Below are 20,794 nucleotides of genomic sequence, written 5' to 3'. Positions count from 1 at the left end.
AAAGACGTTGTGTATTGCATTCATAATAATTTCATTTTATGACCTCAACCACTCCCGACTTCTTTTAAAAATAGGTAGGTACCTAATTTTATATCTGATTTTAGTATATGCAGCTATATTATATCTATTACTTGCTTTCTAGTAAATAATACTTCTATTCAAAATTAACTTCGTTTGAATTTGACCTTTACAATTTGATATCTAATGTCTATTACCTAACTATTCTGTGTAGGACGATAAGTGTTTAGAGTTATCAAAATTCTAAATTCACTTAATGCATATTTTCTTGTAAATTAGGCTTTATAAATAACTTTTTAACCTTAAAATATTTTACAACAAAATTAAGTTTGACAATGGGTGCTACAACAGACACTTGATGTTCTATAATAAAAATATTTTAGCGCTTCACGAAAGCTCTTGCTTTTTAATTGGGTACCTACAATAAACTTGTTGAGATATATAAATAACCACAGTGGCTGTAACAAAGCTAGTGAAAAACAGTGGAAATAGATATTTTAATTGAGTTCAAAGCGTTCTCTAAAACCATGATACATATTTAAACATATAGTTAAAAAATATAGCATATCTATATACGTTGGCGATTAGTCGTGTAGCTAAACGTCACCTTCGCTACGGAAGCTTTTGGTAAACTTTATTTCTGTAAAATACAAGTTCATCTGAAAGCATATTTTGTAATCCAATTAAGCAATGTTACTGACTTAGTAGATACAATTTGTTCCAGACAATAACCATAATAAACTCCACCTCGATACTTGTAAATTTTACTATAGCAACTTTACTCTAACTACTATCTTTTTCAAACAATAAAAAATTGGTGTTTTATTAACCACCTAATTCTTCGAAAACTTAACGAAAATCGCCAACAATGAATACTATTTATGTATTGCTTTTCGATTCTAATACTTTTTTTGATATCAACTTGACCATAGATTTCTTCCCTTCCCACAAACATTGTTTTTACTGCCTACGATTTGCAATCCCTTCGCTCCAAAGCGAGGAATAAGTATATAACGAGATTATTATAAAACAAGGAAGACAATACTAATAGCGGTATTCCTGGTCCAGAACATAACATCGGTTATTTCATACGGCCTCACAAGTTCATTGGCAACGCATCCATAATCACCTTTCAGGGATTTCCCGGTTCGCATGAGATATTCACCTCGTGTCATCAATTATTGTGCCAAAATAGTATTGATGAGTTCTTGAAACAGCATAATTATTATAGGGCAAAAGAAATGCATAAATATTCCCAAAAAAACTTGAATTCATTAATGGATAATTTGAGATACCTAATTAGTATCTAAGGGAGGTACTAAATAAAAAATCAGAGCTGTTTTTTGATAATTGAACTTTTATTTTCATCTAATACTAAATGGAATATATATTTAATGTCCTTTTTATGCATTATGGTACTATATGAAAAAATGAGCTGTTATATTTTAAAGCAAACATTATACGCGCCATTTAGTATCGTGCTTAGATCAAGGTTTCGAAATTGTTATTCTAATAATTAATGACTTCGATAAAATTAATTTCGGCGTACACAGCTCGAACCCCTTAACCCTTACGTAACTGATCATGCGGAAAAACATATTATCACTCATTGCCAAATGAATTTTTGCGTCAATCATCTTAACCCTAGAAAGATAGTCTGCGTCAAAATGACTCATGCGTTTTCGAAATATAGCTGTATCTTTTTAAATGTCGCGAATCCATAACTGTGCGTTTAGGACATTTCATAACTCACTGAGAGAAATCCTATGCTATACATATCAATAAAGTAAATCTAACCGATTTTGAAATATAACGACTACGTGAGTCAAAATTACGCATGATTATCTTTACCGTGACTTTTAAGATTTTGAATTCTATGGTAGTTTGAATATTTTTAGCATATTATTACTGTATATTGGAACTTATATTATAAATTTATGTTTATACATATTGAAGCAAATATAGAAAACAATTGGGGATAGAAAATTGGAAGAATATAGTATACTGGCCGCTCTTATGCAAAGCGATGAGGGTCCCTGTGAAGATACCGATAGTGAGGTAGGAGGACCATGAAATTGAAGATGACGAGTAAAGTGACATAGAAGAAGCTTTTCCTGATGAGGTACAAAGCAAACATGATATATTACATTCAAGCAAAAGGCGGAGTAGATGCATTAGACCGAATGTGTTCCCTGATGTCCTATAGTAGGAAGACAATGAGATGGCCAATGGCTTTATTTTATGGAATCATTAAAATTGCCTGCATATTGCATATTAAATTTATAGCCACAATGTTAATAACAAAGTACAAAAACATCCGAGTCAAAAAAACGTGAAATATAGAAGCATGGAACTGTCATCTTTGTTTATGCGTGAGGGTTTAGAATCACCAGCTTTCTGAAGATATTTGCGTGATAATATCTCCAATTTGTTGCCAAATGAAGTATCTGGTACATCATAAGAAAGTACTGAGGAGACCTTCAGTAAAAAAACGTATTTACTATACTTTTGTCCGTCTGAAATAGGACAAAAGGCAAATGCGTCCTGTAAAAAATGTATCATAGTGATATTATGTTGTGAGTAATTATGTATTATGTGAAAGTTGTTTCTCACTAATTTTTCATCTAACTATATCTACAAAATTTATATAACATATAAAAAAGTCTGATAATTGTGGTAAAAAGTAAGTTTTTATAAGAAACAATACGTGTTACAAGAATTGTTGATTTAATGCAGACGTTTAATGTTTTCGTCTTTTTATTTATGTAAAAATAATAATAATTAAATTATATGCAGTATTAATTATTCTAATATAACCGTAAATATATAAAAACTTACAATTTATGGAAAAAAAAAATATACCTCGACTTAGAGCGAACTAAAAAACATGCGTAAATTTGACGCATGACTATCTTTCCCGTACTACTCAATATGATTATCTTTCTAGGGTTAACGGCCTTAGGCTATAATCGATGAATTCACTTCGAGGCCATTACAGGAGTGGTTTTATATAAAAACTGTATGTATAATGTAATATCGTATATCCTAAGGTTAGGCACTGCTATTATTTTGTTATGAAATTGTAGTTACGCAACTAATTTAGTTTAGCTATCTTTCGTACCTATGAATAATATAACAAAAAAGCCCACATTAGCCATGAAGCACTTACTTTTTAATCGATCAATCTAACATATTTCATTGAAGATTGAAATTTTTAATGTAGGAAGGAGTTAAAAATGGACACACCTCGTCATTACCATTTATTTTCAAGATAGCTCATGTTGTACATTCTAGCACGTGATTTGTTTATTGCGAGAACAATTTTTCAGCTTGCTTAGAGCGCAGACTCCAATGTGTGCTACGACTACTATAAAATATTAAATCGCTCGTTTTATGGCAGCGTCTAATATTCTGACCTTAGTCAAATATTATGGTTAATTGAAGTCAATGCCGCCCTGAGTTGAGGACAATATTCACGAGTCTGAATCATCCGTAAACATAACTTATTTTTAATCCGCCATTTATACTAGAAATGTTCGTCAATCGTCATTCATCTTCTTAGCATTATAAGCGGTGCTTCCCGCATTCGCCGACATTCAAACCATATCTATATCATAGGTACATGTTAAGGATATTTTACGTGGTACGTCTTTGTATTTAGTAATATGTGATAATATATCCAGTGATATTAGTAGGTAATGAAAAAAACTCCCATAGCCTTCTAGTTTTTTAAACAATCAAAATACTTTTCAATACATATCTAATCGATAAATTATTTATAAAGCTACACACATGTGAGTGAAGTCCCGTGTCCTCTTCTGTCTCATCACTTATGTTATGCACATTACTCATCATCGGTTACACAATAATTTGTTTAATTTATGAACAATTAGGTAACCTAGAACCCCTACGATCTACTCTCACAATTTTACCCCTGAGGATTAAGAGGTCATATTCAAACACATAATAAAATGAAATACAATATGTATAATAAGAGGTCATATTCAAACACATAATAAAATGAAATACAATATGTAAGTAGTTTTAATTCATTTAATCATTAGATTTAATCCTTTTGTGTGTCGCTAATTCCGAAGCTTGTTTTGCATAAAATAAATTTAAATATTAATCAACACAATATCTACAGACCTGCATATAAATTATTATGTAGTTCCTAACTGAATAAGGATAAATACCCAGGTGCTGGAAAAGCCTATCTTCATTTAACAATCGTTTTTTTTTCCTTCATAAGGTTAGAACCACATAGAACCTATATTCTCAGTCGCAACAGTAGGTATAGGTATGCGTTATTACTTATTAGTTATTACCATGTGCCAACGGTCATCAATGTTTATAGGTTATTGTTATACTGTAACGTTGAAAGCTAAAAGCTAAGTATAAGGTTTTATTTTATACAAAGGAAAGTACATCAATTATAATACAATATTAGGTACCTATATTTTATGAAATTATAAGTAATTTTAATAAACATTTTCCTAAAAATAAATAAAATTTTCTCTAGATAGGTAGTCTACATGGAAAAGATTAATAAGAAAGCTAGCTAATCCTTTTTCTTTTTTACTATAAATATACCTAAAATCTTTTTCACTAAATAAATAAACAATTTAACAACAACATAAAATAGTATTAAAACCGCTAAAAGTACAGCAAAAAGCACACTATAGACATCTAGCAGTGAACGCTGGAACCACGTGCTACTTTTCGACGGCAAGGATGGCGGCGCTGTTCTATGACGCGATACATACTCCGTCCAATAGATGGCGCTGTCTAAAACATCCATTGGTCTATCGTGCCATAGTTTAGAAACAGAGCGCGCGCTTTGCTGCATCCTGGAAAATTAATTTGTACTTAATTTATAAATAAACTTGTATAGAAATAGATACGAGCATCTGTTTCAGATAACAGAGGAAGACTTGTGCTCGTTTATACCCTATTCTAAAAAAACCCTAAAATATGAGGGTAATTCATGAAAATTGTTCAAATAAATAACACAACAGTGTTCGTAAATATATAGCTTATTATATTCTCTTTGGTTAACCTTTAAGTATGGACGTCATTTTTTCTTAACACTACTGCGGACGTGGAGTCTCACAGGCTCCTATATGTACATACTTTTTTTTTTTGAGAATTTGATATAAGGTTGCTTTAAAGCTGATTGGATATTGAATTTAAGGGATTTAGCAATAAAATAACGTGCTTATGTAATCAACTTTTATTAAAAAAAATATAGAAATGTAAAAAATAAAAAATCGTGACACTTTTAAGTCTAAATTTACTTAGGCTACATTTTTAGATATTAAAAACAGCCAAACTTATGACTATAACAAAATGAGTCTTTTTTTCTTAAAATATAATATATAAGGAACCAAAAACACAAAATACCTACTTCCGGTAACTAATACAAAAAATATTGACAACGGTCTAATAACGCTAATTTATTGGCAGTCAGTGCACAAAGGTCTAGAACATTGGAGACACACGGGTTTCTTGCACCCAACACAAACATAGGTAGTTATCCTATGTTTTTTCGCGGGACAGATTCTACATGCTCTTCTGGACCCTTGAATGGTTTCTTGATCCTGGACACCATCTGTAACCATATCATTATCATACCATCGATTCATAGTCAACCTCGGTTCTCTTGGCAATGAAGTATTTATAACACGTCAAGTTGCACATGAGGCACTACAAGCACGAGTGCTAGTTTTTTTTAAAAATCTCCTCTTTCCACTGCTTTTGGAACTGTCCGATTCTTCTCCTAGGACCTGGTCCGGTTCCCGGTCCTGATCTTGGTCCTGATCATGGTCCTGATCTTGGTCCTGATCTTCATCACTGTCATTCTCATGATTTTGTATTAGTTCGGACTCCAATATAAAAAAAAAACCTTCAATATTTTCTTCATTGTCAGACTAATCCGTAGCGAACAACACACTCACTTTTTGTTCGAAAGTTGGATCAGCGACACGGAAATTTTTTGCGCAGGGCCCTGAACAGAAGTCGTAGACGGTAGTTTTGATGAAAAATTACCGGCATTATTTATAATTTGACATTTTGTACTACAAAATCTGAAACAAACATAATCGCCCTTATAAAATATATTATATGACAACAATGGACGTGTAGCCTGACAGGCTCCAGTCCATTTTTGGATGGTTATTACTCACTTAATATTCACCGGACGACACAACCTCCTCCCTCGTTGGTAGTTTGGCAACTAAAACAAAAGCTACTGAGCCGCTCAATCCCGGGGAGTAGGGGGAAATAGGTGAAACTATGAAAACGTAAACATTGAGTAGCCTGTGAGACTCCACGTCCATACTTAAAGGTTAAACTCTCTTTGTAGAGGGAATTTAAAATACAATCCATAACTCGTAATGCAACCTTAATAACCATATACGAGCCAATTAACATATATTTTGTTATATTTGATTCAAAGCCCGAAACCAAAAAAAAATTGTGCTACATCATAAATTCATTAAACCTACTATTGTGATAATGGTGATGAGGCGAGCATGTTGCAAAGTACTTTAATCAAATTAGAAGATTTAGAATAAATATTCTCTCTTAATTTTGTAGTAAACACTTACTTTTCAGTAGTCAGATATTCGATGAAATCTTTCAAGGAATCCGCGCTGACATGGTCAAAGTAAAGAGTAGTTCCCAAACCAGAACTTTCGATGGCCGCAGCATTAGAAAATTGGTCTCCAAAGAACGGTATTGCTAACAATGGTTTTCCACAATGTGCCGCTTCGGAGAGACTGAGCATACCCCCATGTGAGATGAATGCCAGGACTTTTGAGTGACCTAAAATAATTAAGTGCGATTATAGCATAAGAGATTGGCTCGATGCCCGATCCGTTGATAACTAAGGGTCCCTTTAAGTGAAAAGAGTCCTCGACTACAAAGTTTTAAAGAGCTATAACCAAGGATCTTCATTATGTCCACTATTATCTATTCCAGTTACGCCAGAAACATTGTTGTAGTGTATTTTATTTAAGTAAATTTTAATTAAGCGCATATCCTATCACAAATAATGTATGTGGCTATAGATTAAATAATGTTTACAAACTATTACCTACCGTTAAATGATTTTAAATCGAAACAGTTTTATCATAATCAACACAATAATTAACAAAAACAACATATTTATGTTTTCATGTTCCGTTCTCTTGAAGCCTACGCTTCATTAAGGTAAGTAAAGTCGATTCTTTAACCAGATTTATGAAATCCATATCATTATTTTTTCTCTATCATGCATGACAAGCACGCTAGTAATGGTTAATAACCGGTTATGAAGTACAGTTATGTTTACGCCTACATGAAGATAACTACTAATTTATCTAAAAATATTATAGGTAACTAATTAGGTTACGAAACGTATCAGTAAAATCGATATTATAGAAATGTGAACAATACTAATATTCTTAGAGCATTGAACCAACCTAATATTATAAATACGAAAGTTTGTGAGTGTGTATGTATGATGTTTGTTACTCTTTCACGCAAATACTGCTGAACCGATTACAATGAAATTTAGCACACATAGAGAGTAACTTGGATTAACACAGAGGATAGGATTTATCCCAAAAATCTCACAGGAAGGGAGCTATGCGGGTTTTTCTTTAGTTACGTTACGTTACGTTTTAACCCGGGACAACAAGAAACCTTCAGCGTCAAAACCGCCACTTCTCTGTGCTCAAATAACAGCCATATTTGTTTTTCACACATATCAAAGCAAACCAGACCCAAATCATAGAAGTTAGAATCAAATACTTACACAAGATATCACGTTGAGGAAACCAAGGGCGAGTCAATATGATGTTCTCGAAATCCTCGTTTAACGTAATATTCTCCAGTTTCCATAGAACTTTCTGTGGTAAGCGTTTGAAAGCATCTAGGAACTGCTGCATTTTTTGTGCGCTCATAGTACTGGCTTTTAAATTAGAACCGAAACTTACGTAAATCACACCATTTTTGGCGGATGTGAGGAATTTTTCTACATCCTGTAATAATATAAAAATGTATTTAAATTCAATGCGGGTGATTTATATCTAAGAACAAATTGAGGTATTACAATAACAGGACAATAATTTTGACTGTAAATGAAACAAACAATATGTACTTTACTGTAAACATAACAGTGTCTTGAAAATACCAGCCCCCCTAGTCAAGTGGCTTTCTGTTAGCGTAGCGTTCAATAGAATAGACTACGAATGTATGAGATTGACGTAACCTGTAGATACGTTTATCTACAGCCTACGTCAATCTCATACATTCGTAGTCTATTCTATTGAACGCTACGCTAACAGAAAGCCACTTGACTAGGGGGGCAGGAAATGTATTTATCCGCCTCAATGCGCTCTAGTCATTATGACTAGCGAATTTTATTAATTGACTTAGATAGTAATTACAAGTTACTTTACCTTTCTGTTCAAACAGAATTGGAGGATAAACTAAGAATATACATATATAAATAGTAAAACATGTTTGATTTTATTAATCAGTGAGTTATTGAAACTTGCCTGTGGAATTGGTTTGGGTTTATCAATATGTATACCCCCGATTTCTAGAACTTGGGGTGAAAGAAGTCGCGCTCCAGTCACAGAATAATGCTGATACGCAAACATCATCTTCATTCTTTCTTTGCCAACCTTTTGCATGTCAAGGGGAACATCTGGGAGATATTTATTAAAAACTTTATACACATTATCATGAACCAATCGTTGTGCAAGATATGTAATGTAGTAGTCCGCTAAATACGCTTCTACCTTATCATACAAAGAGGGATTCGGCCCTGATCGAGAAAAGTAGAACGCATCAGCCGAAAAGTCAAATGGAATACCAAGACGATAATAAGCCCAGGGTAGCAAAGTGTGAGATGTGATTCCAATAATAGGAGCATCGTATACAGCAGCTGCAAATGCAAGCCCGCAATCGCTCATAAATTGTTCCACAAATATAACATCAATCTTTTGCTTCTGTGCTACGAAATCTCGAACATTCTTATTTATGAATAAGTTTTCACAGTCTTCTATCGTACCAGGGATGGTTACCACAAAGTGTCGGTACAAATTGATCAAATGAATATAATTTGAACTGATAGGTTCATAATCAGACATAGGTGGCATCATCTTCTTTCTGTCTCTATTGAGAGACAGATCTACAAAGGTCATGTTCGGTGGCGGATTTTTTTCCAAGTAGTTGTTCATGACCGTTACAGAGTGACCTCTGGAAGCCAATTCTCGGAAAAGCCTTTCAAAGGCCATATAGTGGCTTTTGAGTGGTAGAGTCACAATAACGAGCACATTTAGAGCGGAAGCATAGTTCAATACTTGAATTAAAGTTAAACTAAAAAATAAAAGTACGAAGAGCTTTCGCGGAATCATTATTCGCGAGCGGTTTTAGGGTCAACGCTCTCGAGTGGCGTTGAATCACAAGTCACACTCGGACGAGGGCCTACAACCAACTGATTTATTTAAGAGCAAAGCTCCGTTCAGTAATAGTCAAACGCAAAATAATGTATTACTTACTTGATACGCTCTATTGTTTGTTGTATAAATAGTGAATATTGATAAAGTAATCTGTAGTGTAAATAGGACAATGTGATCGTACATCACAAAATGTGTTCTTAATAAATTCTTATATTGTGTAGTAATAAATAAAGTTAGTTCTAAACAATATTTAAAATCAACTATCCGGTTCCGATAGATGCCAATAATAACATTATATTATCTGCATGTGCAGCTAGGTATAAGGAAAACGCATCCGCACCTACGTCAACAAAAATTTTTCGCAAATTACCAATGTTGTACGTATCTTGTATGTATGTACTTAGTTACGTTGGTTTTGAATAAAAAAAAATACGTGTGGCACTCGAGGACTGCCGCGGTAACGCTATTGCATAGCATCGCATCGCTGTGCCGGTTAGAGTGGGGGGTGTTAGGTTTTTTCGTTACGGAATTTTTACATTCGGTCGCCACGCTCAGTCTAAGATAAAAGCTATGCAATAGCTTAAAAATTAAATAAAATAAAACAACAGAAATGCTTTAACATTTTTATATTAGAAATACTTAAATAAATAACATATTTACATTAAAGATTACATACATTATTAATTACAAATGAATCACAAGCAATCAAAAGAACTGATTTAAAAGTGACCATCAATATCAATATATTTATAAAAATGCTAATACATATCAAAATTTAGTTTGAAACATAGAAATAACTCAAACTCAAACTCAAACTCAAACATTTATTTATTCAATTAGACTACTTTTAGTAGCACTTTCGAATCGTCATTACATAAGTATTTTTAACATTTACCACCGATTCGGAAAGCAGTATCTATGGAGAAGAACCGGCAAGAAACTCCATAGTTGCTCTTTTAAAATCATATTGTCAATATTACATAATCTGTAACTTAAATCTAACTACATAATATATCATAATATGCCAAAGAACTGTCCTGTGGTTCTTACGCGACAACCCTCCATGGATTTTCATCTTCCATATATTCCTTAATGCTATAATAGGCTCTCTGAACTAATATATTTTTTACATAAGTTTTAAATTTAGCACTACCAAACTCTTTAATATTATGAGGAATTCTATTGTAAAAGCGTATACCTTGACCATAGAAATCTAAATAATTTGGAAAATCCAAAAGTGCACGCCTCATAATTTTTTTTTAATAAATATTTATTAATTATTATTTTTGTTTATTTAATAACAATTAAACCACATCGAATCAGACCCTGAAAAATGAAAGGGTTCTATTCCTGAGCATACTCAAGCGTAAGAGAAAAAAAAAGACTCGATTAGTAAAGTATTTCGGTCGCTATCGTGTTAACAAGAAAAAGGATCCGCACATACAGACACACGGACGTCCAAGACAGAACTTTTTTAAACTGTTTTTTAACTAGTTTAAATAACAAAAATGACATCAAAAATATCATGAACGTTAAAAATAGTGTTTTTTCTTAATATGTGTGTGTATGTATTATCTTACAAGTGCAATGTATGATACATTAAGACATTTTAAGTTTGAAAAATCAGATGTTTTGCGCGAAGTGACAGTAGTACCCACCTCAACGCTTCGCTTATGAGGCGTGCAATAACAAGACACTAGAAGTCGTAAGCGTGCGTGACCTTGTCGCCACTCAGGTGATTTGCACAACACCAGTGCATTCGTCACTGTTCAGTTGCTCTGGAGACGTATGAGTGTATACATGGTGTGTTTCAGCAATTTCCATTGCGGAAATTCTTCCACAAGTTGTAATTATACTTATAAAGGAATAATATTTCATCGGAAAATATTTTTTTTTAGAAATAATGCCGTTTTTCCTTAAAATTATAGAATATTTACAAGTATTACGAGCGTCACCATAGTAATCGAAATAACAATGAATGACACAGTCGACCATTCTTATTATCACGTTTGTTCGTATTGGAGCAAAAAGTCTCATATACTTAGGGATGTTATTCTAAAATAAACCGTAAATTCGTGCGTTAGGATACATATTCAAAAGCTTAATTTAATAGATAAGTTAGTTTTCACTAAAATCAAGCTGTCCAATAAAAGGCATAGTTTACTTGTGTGTACTGTTTAGCTTTCGGTTTGAATGTGTTGATTTTGGCGACAGCGGTTTTCATACGAATTATGACATTTTAGCACTTCTATGTGTCTTGTTATTTAGATTTCTATGACCTTGACCCATAAATGAATTTTTAACTTTAGCTAATCGGAAAAATGGCATTTCAATTCTATTTCTGTTCCTTGTGCCATAACAGTGTCTATCTCCTACTCTTGTGTGTACGTCGGCATTTTTGTGTACATGCAAAATATTATTAAATATATACTGTGATGGTACAGTAAGGATACCAGTATTCTTAAAGAGATCTCTTAGTGAGTCCCGAGCACGTAAATTATATATAGAGCGAATGGCTCTTTTCTGTAAGATAAATATAGTTTCTATATCTGCTGCCCTGCCCCATAGTAGAATTCCATAGGACATAATACTATGAAAGTAGCTGAAATAAACCAATCTAGCTGTATCTTCATCGGTGAGATGCCTTACCTTTCGGACTGCATATGCTGCTGAACTGAGCTTACCTGCAGCGGTGTTGACATGGGCTCCCCACTGTAGTTTCTCGTCCAATGTTAACCCAAGAAATACAGTCGATTCTGTAGGGTGTAATACCTCCCCGTTCAAGGTAATATTTCTGCTCAACTTTTTAACGTTAGGTAGTAAAAATTCAACACAAGTTGTTTTTTTGGCATTTAATAATAAATTATTAGCAGTAAACCAGTCGGATATGTGTAAAAGAGTACTGTTCACTTCGTCAACATTTGGGTCATGCCTATCTACATTGAATATTAATGAGGTATCATCTGCAAACAGAACTATTTCACACCTATCCTGTAAATAATAAGGTAGATCATTGATATATACCAAGAACAAGAAGGGTCCTAAAATAGATCCTTGTGGAACACCAATGTTAATTGACGCACCGCTAGAACGTTCTCCATTAACAACTACAGTTTGTATCCTATCATGCAGGTATGAGGCTATGAGGTTCTGAGCTTGTCCTTTAATCCCATAGTGATTAAGTTTACGCAATAATGTACAATGTTCAACGCAGTCAAATGCCTTGGAGAGGTCACAAAATATCCCCAAAGCATTTTTTGAGTTTTCCCATGCCTTATATATATGTGTTAGTAGTGCAACTCCAGCATCTGTGGTTGAGCGCCCCTTTGTGAAACCAAACTGTTTGGTGTGCAGCAAATTATTAGAAGCAAAGTGACTAGTCAATTGGTTTAATATTAACTTTTCGAATACCTTACTTAATGTTGGTAAAATCGAGATAGGTCTATAGTTGTTACAGTCTTCTTGATCGCCTTTCTTAAATAGAGGTATAACTTTACTAAGCTTTAGTAAATTAGGAAATGTACCATAGTCACAACACTTATTAAATATGAAAGCTAAATTGTTTGCAATATTTTCTATTATATTATTAACTAAATTTACGGACATTCCCCAAAGATCACAAGTGTTTTTTAAATTAAGTGTCTTAAATGCTGTAACAATATCATTAGCAGTTACGTGACGCAATTGAAATAATGTACTGCACCCCGCAACATGGTCCCTCAAAAAGGTCTCTGCAAGTACTGAAGACGAGTTTAAATTATTAGTAATGCTAGCAGGGACACTACTAAAGAAATCTTCAAAAGCAAGCGCAACATCAGCATTTTTGTCAATAACCATGCCATTATGTACAAGTTTTATGGTATTACTTGATTTGCTTTTACCCATTTCACCATTAATAATAGACCAAACTGTTTTAACTTTATTATCCGAGTCGCGTATTTTATCTCTGATATACAAACGCTTCGCAGTAAAACAAACAATTTTAAAAGTTTTTGAGTAATTTCTAACATATCTAAGAAAAGATGGGTCTTTATTATATTGCTTCATACCATATAACTCATAAAGAACGATCCTACACCTATGTATGCTAGGTGTCGCCCATTTACTAAATGGTAAATCCTTGGTAATATTTAAAGATTTAACTTTAAATATTTTTTCAAATTCATTATGAACTAAATTAAAAAGATTTTTAAACATTTCACAAGGATTATTATGACAGGATTGATCATTCAGTACGGGCAGGTTTTTATTAATATTATCTCTAAATTTATTAATGCCTTTTTTAGTTATAGGCCTAACATTAATTCTTTTAAATTCAGGTAAGCAATCCCATTCAAAAACTACTTTCTGGCCACAGTGATCCGAAGTGAGTGTATTGAGAATATTTTTCTCTAAACAGATGCAGTCGCAGTATATACAGTAGAACCTCGATAAGTTAAAGTCCAAGGGAAACACAAAATATTTTAAGTTATAGAGGTTTTAAGTTATCAAGGGTCTATCCATTTTTCACTGCTTCTATAGCTTTTAATTTATCAGCATAGGTGAGGGTTGTTAGTTTTTTTTTGGACTCATTTTAAGCTAGTTTTATCACACACAAAAGTAAAGTGTAAAGTGATGTTTCCAGGACAACAATCAAAAACTTAAACTTAAAATCAAAAACAAGTAAGTTGTTGTCATAAAGCTAACCGCCGCAAAGCTTTGAAGAATTTCGATAAAGCAAACAATAGGTAATGTATTAACAATACATAGTAAACACGTGCAAGCAATAAATACCGAAACCTTTTGTTTTGACACTCTTTCAAAATGACTCATTGACAAATAATTTTATGTTATAGAGGTTGTGGAAACATTTCTTGAAGTTACTGAGGGCCAATACAGAGACTATTTATTTAAGTTATAGAGGTTGCGTATTTTAAGTTAAAGAGGTTTTGGGCTCTGATGGGAAGGGAACACATTATTTTTTGAAGTTACAGAGGTTTTTATGTTACCGAGGTTTAAGTTATCGAGGTTCAACTGTATTATCAATACAGGTTGCAGAAGTAGGTGTAATTCGTGTGGGTTCATTAAAAAGTTTATACAGATTAAATGACTGAAACAAATTAACAATTCGTGTTGCCGTTTGTGTTTGTAAAAGTATATCAATATTAAAATCACCACATACTATAACTTTTTTTTTACTCCTACTTAAACGCTTTAATATTTCTTCCATGACTGTCTCAAACATATTATAGTCACTGGAAGGGGGTCTAACATTTTATAACTCTCGAAATAACTGCATACAAACGTAAAATTTACATTTTACATATTTGTCATGTATTCAGTCCTTGTACCCTCCAAGAATATATTTAAACATAGAAATACATCAGAAGTGGGATCTAAATCCATAAAAAAAGCCTATTAGAATAATAATCTTAATTAAAATAGCCTTTTCTGCAGTATATATAGACAAACAGCTAGAAAGAATAGAGCAGCAAAGAAAATGATGACTTTATCCGTGAATTCTCTGCGGCCATACTTCTTGAGAAGTTTGCTGGATTGCTGGATTGTGCTACTTGTGTTTTGTAACTCTGATTGTGTGCCCTGTAAGAAATATTTGTTATGCTTACTCGTCCTGTATATGGTTTATTCTATTTATAAATATTTATCTATATAATTTAAAATCTATACTAATACTATAATGCTGAAGAGTTTGTTTGAACGCGCTAATCTCGGGAACTACTCGTCCGATTTGAAAAATTCTTTCGGTGTTAGATAGACCATTTATCGAGGAAGGCTATAGGCTATATATCATCTCGCTAAGACCAACAGGAGCAGAGGACTGCGGGTGAAACCGCGGATCGCAGCTAGTATACATATACATAATAAAGTTATTTGTAAATCTATATTATTATCTCACAAACAATTGAATTAATTAAATATGTATATAAATGTATTGAACCTTAACATATTATTATATTATATAAGAAACTATTATTTGAACTTGAAATTTGACTCACATGAACAGTTGTGCTAGATGAAACAAGATTGTCAAGTGTGTCCTGACTCCTCTGGGTCGTGGCTGCTAACTGCCGGCTTATTGTTAGCAGCTGTTCTGTCACACCTTAACAAAATCAAACATATTTTACACAAAAATAATTCTGAACAATATATATAACAAGAACACAATAAAGAGGATACTATACAGGAAATTAGAATTAATGTTATAAATATTAGCCATAATGTACAAGAATACAAGCCAATAATGAATAAGTTGGTTACAACTTACCCGTTGATACTTTAAGCAATCCATCTCTATCGACTTTTTTATTTCTCAATCTCAGCACAGATTGCTCTCCCTCTGGTGCATTCATTAACTCTTCCCGCTGCACCTTTTCAATCTCTAGCATACTATTTATATTGGCTTCCTTGAACTCTTTGACGAGGCTTAAAAATAAAGAAAATAACACAAATTACAGTGTCAATTTTTGTATGACCATCAAGACATATAACTTCTTAGTTTCCCCGTGAACAAACTTGATGTAAAGTGTGTAAACCGAAGTTGAATCCTTATTTATGCAATATAGAAATAAGCTATTACAAAAATTTATTTCATCATATTTTTTTAATGTTGTACACAGTTTGTTGGGTGTTTGTGTTAAAATATGGGCCCTATAAAGTTAAATTTACTAAAAAATAGGAATAGCTTTTTACATTAATTTGAATGGTAAACTACTCTCAAAAACATTTTTTTTTACATCAACCTTTAACTACAAGAAATCATAGCAATGGAAAAAAATATAAATCAATATAATTTAAAGTGATATAAAAAAATCGTAATATTTACCATGCCTGCAGATGCCGCTGAGAAACCAATTCAATGCCAAATTTTTCATCACCAGTTTCCTTCCCATGCAAGTCTAATTTGTCCAAGAGATCTCTTAAATTTGTGATAACTTTTCTTCCCTTTTCATTCAGTTCATTCAATTTGTCCATTGAATTGGTACATTTTGATATATCCTATATTGAAAAATATTCAGACATAGAAATAATAAGGCAATGAAAACAAAATAATATTAAGTGTATACTTTCTGGGTTAAAAACCTAACTAAACAGAACTATTACATGAAAACAAAACGGGTTGACTTTAGAAACGTGCGGCACGAATTTCGGCGCGATTTTAATTTTTATCGATCGATAATGATGCCCCGAAACATACATTAGCGGCTTTTCGTGAGGAAACGTGTAATTACAGAGAAATCTTTTTTTTAAATTTTCGAGATTATGTTCAAAATTGTTTGAGTTACATTGACAAAACTACAAGAATTGTGTTTGAAAGAGATAACAAATGTCTTAATGTACATATTAAAAACCATAGTTCATTCAAAAGCATGTTGCTGAGTGGACAACAATTCATATGGATTATTGGCGAGCATATGATTGTTTGGGGGATATGTTCATAAAAAAGTTAATCACTCAGACCCAGACAACCCATTTGTTGCCCCTGACCCATTTGAGTCCTAGTGGCATGATGTAAAAAGATTTTTTAAAAAAGATAACTATAACCACCCAGCAAACTTCGGTGATAATATTATAGAATATGTGGAGACGCTCGGTGGAAAAAATAAAATGGATCCATTCAATGCCATTGTAAATTGTATCAAACATGTATACAAGATTTGAATAAATAATTATTTAAAAAAATGTTTTTTATTGTATGTATATTGCACACAAATTTTTAATCACAGAACCTAATCTGTCCACCCCGATTCCACGTGGTACTTGTCTGTCATACACTAGAGTGTATTAAAAAAGTCGGAGGCGCGGAGGAGCGTGGCGCCCGCGTGTGCTGAGGAGCAGGCAGAGTCAAGCGAGCCGGAGTGGCTGAGGCTGGTCGCCAGAGGCGACCAAAAAGCTGAAGCTACGAAGGCGAGTGAAGACTCCTGCCTGCAACGAGGTACACGGGGGCAAGCGCCACGTTCTGCAGCGCCGGAGCAGTCAAGAAAGCCCATAATCTTCGATATATTTCTAACTACATCACTACATACATGGTATAAAACAAAGTCGCTTTCTCTGTCCCTATGTCCCTATGTATGCTTAAATCTTTAAAACTATGCAACGGATTTTGATGCGGTTTTTTTTAATAGATAGAGTGATTCAAGAGGAAGGTTTTAGTATATAATTTATTATGTTTTAGACGAAGCGGGCGAAGCCGCAGGCGGAAAGCTAGTATAAATATAATCTCAAAAAAAAATAAAAAAAAAATAGAAGGGGGGGTTTCCGCACCCCCCCACTTTATAGGGGGTCTCCCCTTACCTCCCCCCTCCCTTTCCCTCCCCTCCCCCCCCTTAATTCGTGCCGCAAATTTCTAAAGAAATACCAACAAAACTATTAATATCGATAATAATAGATGTAAATCTTATACAAGTGCAAATGAAAATAAATGCAAATAATTATCTCATAAAAGATAACTGATGGGATTAATATAATGTCCAAAATATGTATTTTCTTTGTATTTACTTACGTGTATAACAGCTTTCAATTGAAAGTGATATTTTGCTGCTGTTTTTACAAAATTCTGATAAGTTATATCCGCATTATCTAATTTTTCAGTAAATTTTCCATATGCTTGCTGACTGCTTAGATCAATCATCATTAAAATATGATAAATTTATCATAAAACAAGCCTTTAAATTATAAATATCAACATCCAAACGCAAAATCTGCGATTTGCGATATATTTATTTTGGCAAATGTGTGGCAAATGTTCAAAAAGTGACAGTGATGACTGAAAAATCAAGAATGAACGTCAGTCGTCAAAGGTCGTCAACCTCAAGTCTCAACTCTCAACGTCACATAGACGGGATATTTTCAGAACAAATACATGCCCATTGGACATACGTTCTTGTCACGGATCCTAGCTTATTGGCTTTGCACCCATAAAATTTATTTAATTTAGAATTAACAATATATACGTTGTTATTGTATGTTTTATATATTCATTTCACGCAAAATAGGCGCTTGATTAATAAAATTATTTGATATATAGATAGTTTTCGAAAAATTGTACGAAGAACCAAAAAGAAGAATGTTATGGTAACATAAAACATTTCTCATCAATGAATATGGTAGGTATTACAAAGCTTAAATTTTTTTGGGATTAAGTGTAAAAAAAATTACTTAAGGGCTTGGTCTAGTAGTGCAAACAAATGCATCCTGTCATCCTATATGTAAATAATACAAATGTACTAAGGGAAAGTTGCTCCACTTAATTTTTAAAAATTAAATCATTCGTATGCATAATTTAATATTCGTAATAAGTACCAAAAATGACAATTTGAAACAATTTTCGTGAAAATTACACCGGGTGATTTTTTTTTATCAGTACACAATATTTGCGAATACTTTCTATTGATATCTTCAACTTCATGTTTATATAACTGATCAACTTTTACAAAGAAATTTGGACGAAATATAAAAAAATAAGCTTTCCATACAAAATGCAGAACTCTATACATTTTTTTCGACCTAAGTTTCTTAGTGAAAGTTGTTCAGTTTAACTAATAAAACGGATAAACAAATTTTGTATATAATAAAAAAAGGAATGTTTGTGTTAAATGAAAACAAAAGATATTTATTTCTGACTAGCTTCCGCCCGCGACTCCGTCCGCGCGGATGTCAGTCTTCGCGTCTTCTACAGATTTATTATATTATGCGTAATATATAGATTTATATTGATAAACCTAATAAATCTTTTGCTAGCATTCTGATGCTTTATCGGTTGCACTGGATTTATCTCTTTTTTTTCAATCGCTTGAATGATATAGGATGGGTCCTTGATGGGCATCGAATGCTGAAGTCTCGAATCAATCAATTCTGACAGTAGGCAATTTATGTAAAATCTTGATAATGGTCCATCATTTTATTTTGCCTAAACGTTACATACTTTTTTATATATTCTATTTTTAACGAATTATTCACTCCATTCCAAACAGCAAATAAGCAGACTTCTGCTTCTGCAACGTTTAGTTGTCCCTGAATTTAGAAAAAATAGTCATGATTCTTATCTATGACAAAAGTATTATTTTTTGCATTGTATTTCAAATATTAAATTTTTTTTTAACCGCATCTTCCGCATTCATGTCTTTTGCCGGAATTAGACATTTAACTTCTACTAGTCCCATTTTCCCTTTTTGATATGGGAGTGTATAAAGTAAATTTTTTAGATATTTCTCGTTATACTTTTAAAAAGTTATTATTGTCATTTTGCTCATTAGGTAAAGTAATTTCGATATCAGTTTTAAGTTTTTTGATACCTGCAATAATAACGTCATAATCGCCTGCACATACTTATCGATTACACCCTGTATACAATCCACCATCCACATTCATAATGTTTTCCTGTCCTCCTCTCCTTTACGCTGTTCACCGATACATTTGAAATGAGTAAATCTGCTACCTCTGAAGGATGTTTCATTGTGATCAGCAAATTTTCACCACTGTTGTCGATTATTTGTTTTTCATTTTTAATCAGCAATTGGGAATCATCAGTTTTGTTTTTTGCACATTGGTGATGTACCCTAACAATACGTCGAAAAGGGAAAGCATCAACGAATTATCGTTTTCGTCCTCTTTTTTTATTCTTCGCGTCTCTGTTACTTCTGTTTGTTTAGTTCTCAACACCCACTGAATTTTCTATGTTATTGTGATCTTCCATTACATCTGAGTTTTGATGATGTGATGATAATCCATTCGTTTTAATATTGGTACTTAGAGTTGGTAGACTAAACTAGAAATGGCGGACTAAATTTGTCAGCGCGTCTGTAAGATCAGAATATAAAACCAACATCCTGTATTTAAGTTACAAAATTAATAATCAAACAACATGCCGCTACGTTGAAAATGACTAGAAGAAAAAATTAAAACACCTCGGATCAATTTTGGAGTAAACAAATCATTTTCCCCGTATGGGGATTTCCCCGGATGAACTTGGGAAGTTCAAGTTCTCAATACAAGTTTATATTATATTTCGTATTTCTCAAACGAAAAATAAACATTATATATATATGTATATATTATGATGTATTTATTTATAGATTTATTATTTATGTATATTTATTCTTTAGGTTATAATTATATTTTTTATTTATTTATTATTCTTTTTCTTTTAGTTCAAATCAAAATTTTAAGTTTGTAATGCACCACCACCATAAATGTAATCCTTCTAAATTTTCGGGTTGTCTGGCAGAAATCGCTTACAGCGATAAGACCGCCCTCTGTACATGTTGTTACTTGTATGGTTCTTAGTTTATAATCCCGTATTAAGTGTGCAATAAAGTATTTTTCAT

The 20,794-nt window shown here is 32.8% G+C and overlaps 2 protein-coding genes across 2 annotated transcripts; both read right to left on the bottom strand.

The window, feature by feature from the left end:
- Positions 1–4,028: 4,028 nt before the first annotated feature.
- On the bottom strand, positions 4,029–9,516 carry LOC149485720 (UDP-glycosyltransferase UGT5-like). The gene is made up of 4 exons (XM_089698970.1): positions 8,562–9,516; positions 7,817–8,042; positions 6,627–6,843; positions 4,029–4,868 (listed from the first exon to the last, which is right to left on the bottom strand). Exons 1-4 carry the CDS (start codon positions 9,423–9,425, stop codon positions 4,580–4,582), a joined length of 1,596 nt encoding a protein of 531 aa, XP_089555096.1. The 5' UTR covers positions 9,426–9,516; the 3' UTR covers positions 4,029–4,579.
- A 5,207-nt stretch (positions 9,517–14,723) lies between these two features.
- Sec20 (vesicle transport protein Sec20) lies at positions 14,724–18,249 on the bottom strand. The gene is made up of 5 exons (XM_089698969.1): positions 17,971–18,249; positions 16,294–16,466; positions 15,736–15,893; positions 15,467–15,570; positions 14,724–15,050 (listed from the first exon to the last, which is right to left on the bottom strand). The coding sequence occupies exons 1-5, from the start codon at positions 18,100–18,102 to the stop codon at positions 14,886–14,888; spliced, it is 732 nt and encodes a 243-aa protein (XP_089555095.1). The 5' UTR covers positions 18,103–18,249; the 3' UTR covers positions 14,724–14,885.
- Positions 18,250–20,794: the final 2,545 nt, after the last annotated feature.

The sequence above is a fragment of the Colias philodice genome, chromosome 9 (assembly GCF_061535455.1).
Source record: "Colias philodice isolate Cphi_HAF_F1 chromosome 9, ilColPhil1 Martin Lab GWU primary, whole genome shotgun sequence".
Lineage (NCBI taxonomy): Eukaryota > Metazoa > Arthropoda > Insecta > Lepidoptera > Pieridae > Colias > Colias philodice.
Note: the sequence above shows the minus strand (reverse complement) of the source record. Positions and strands in the feature narration are given on the sequence as shown.

Coding starts and splice junctions, on each gene's coding strand:
- LOC149485720 (XM_089698970.1), bottom strand. CDS start 9,425: ATGATTCCGCGAAAGCTCTTCGTACTTTTATTTTTTAGTTTAACTTTA. Junction 8,043..8,561: donor AACCCAAACCAATTCCACAG/GCAAGTTTCAAT, acceptor ATATTATTACAG/GATGTAGAAAAATTCCTCAC. Junction 4,869..6,626: donor GAATATCTGACTACTGAAAA/GTAAGTGTTTAC, acceptor TTAATTTTCCAG/GATGCAGCAAAGCGCGCGCT.
- Sec20 (XM_089698969.1), bottom strand. CDS start 18,102: ATGATGATTGATCTAAGCAGTCAGCAAGCATATGGAAAATTTACTGAA. Junction 16,467..17,970: donor AATTGAAAGCTGTTATACAC/GTAAGTAAATAC, acceptor TTTTCAATATAG/GATATATCAAAATGTACCAA. Junction 15,051..15,466: donor CATCTAGCACAACTGTTCAT/GTGAGTCAAATT, acceptor TATTTCTTACAG/GGCACACAATCAGAGTTACA.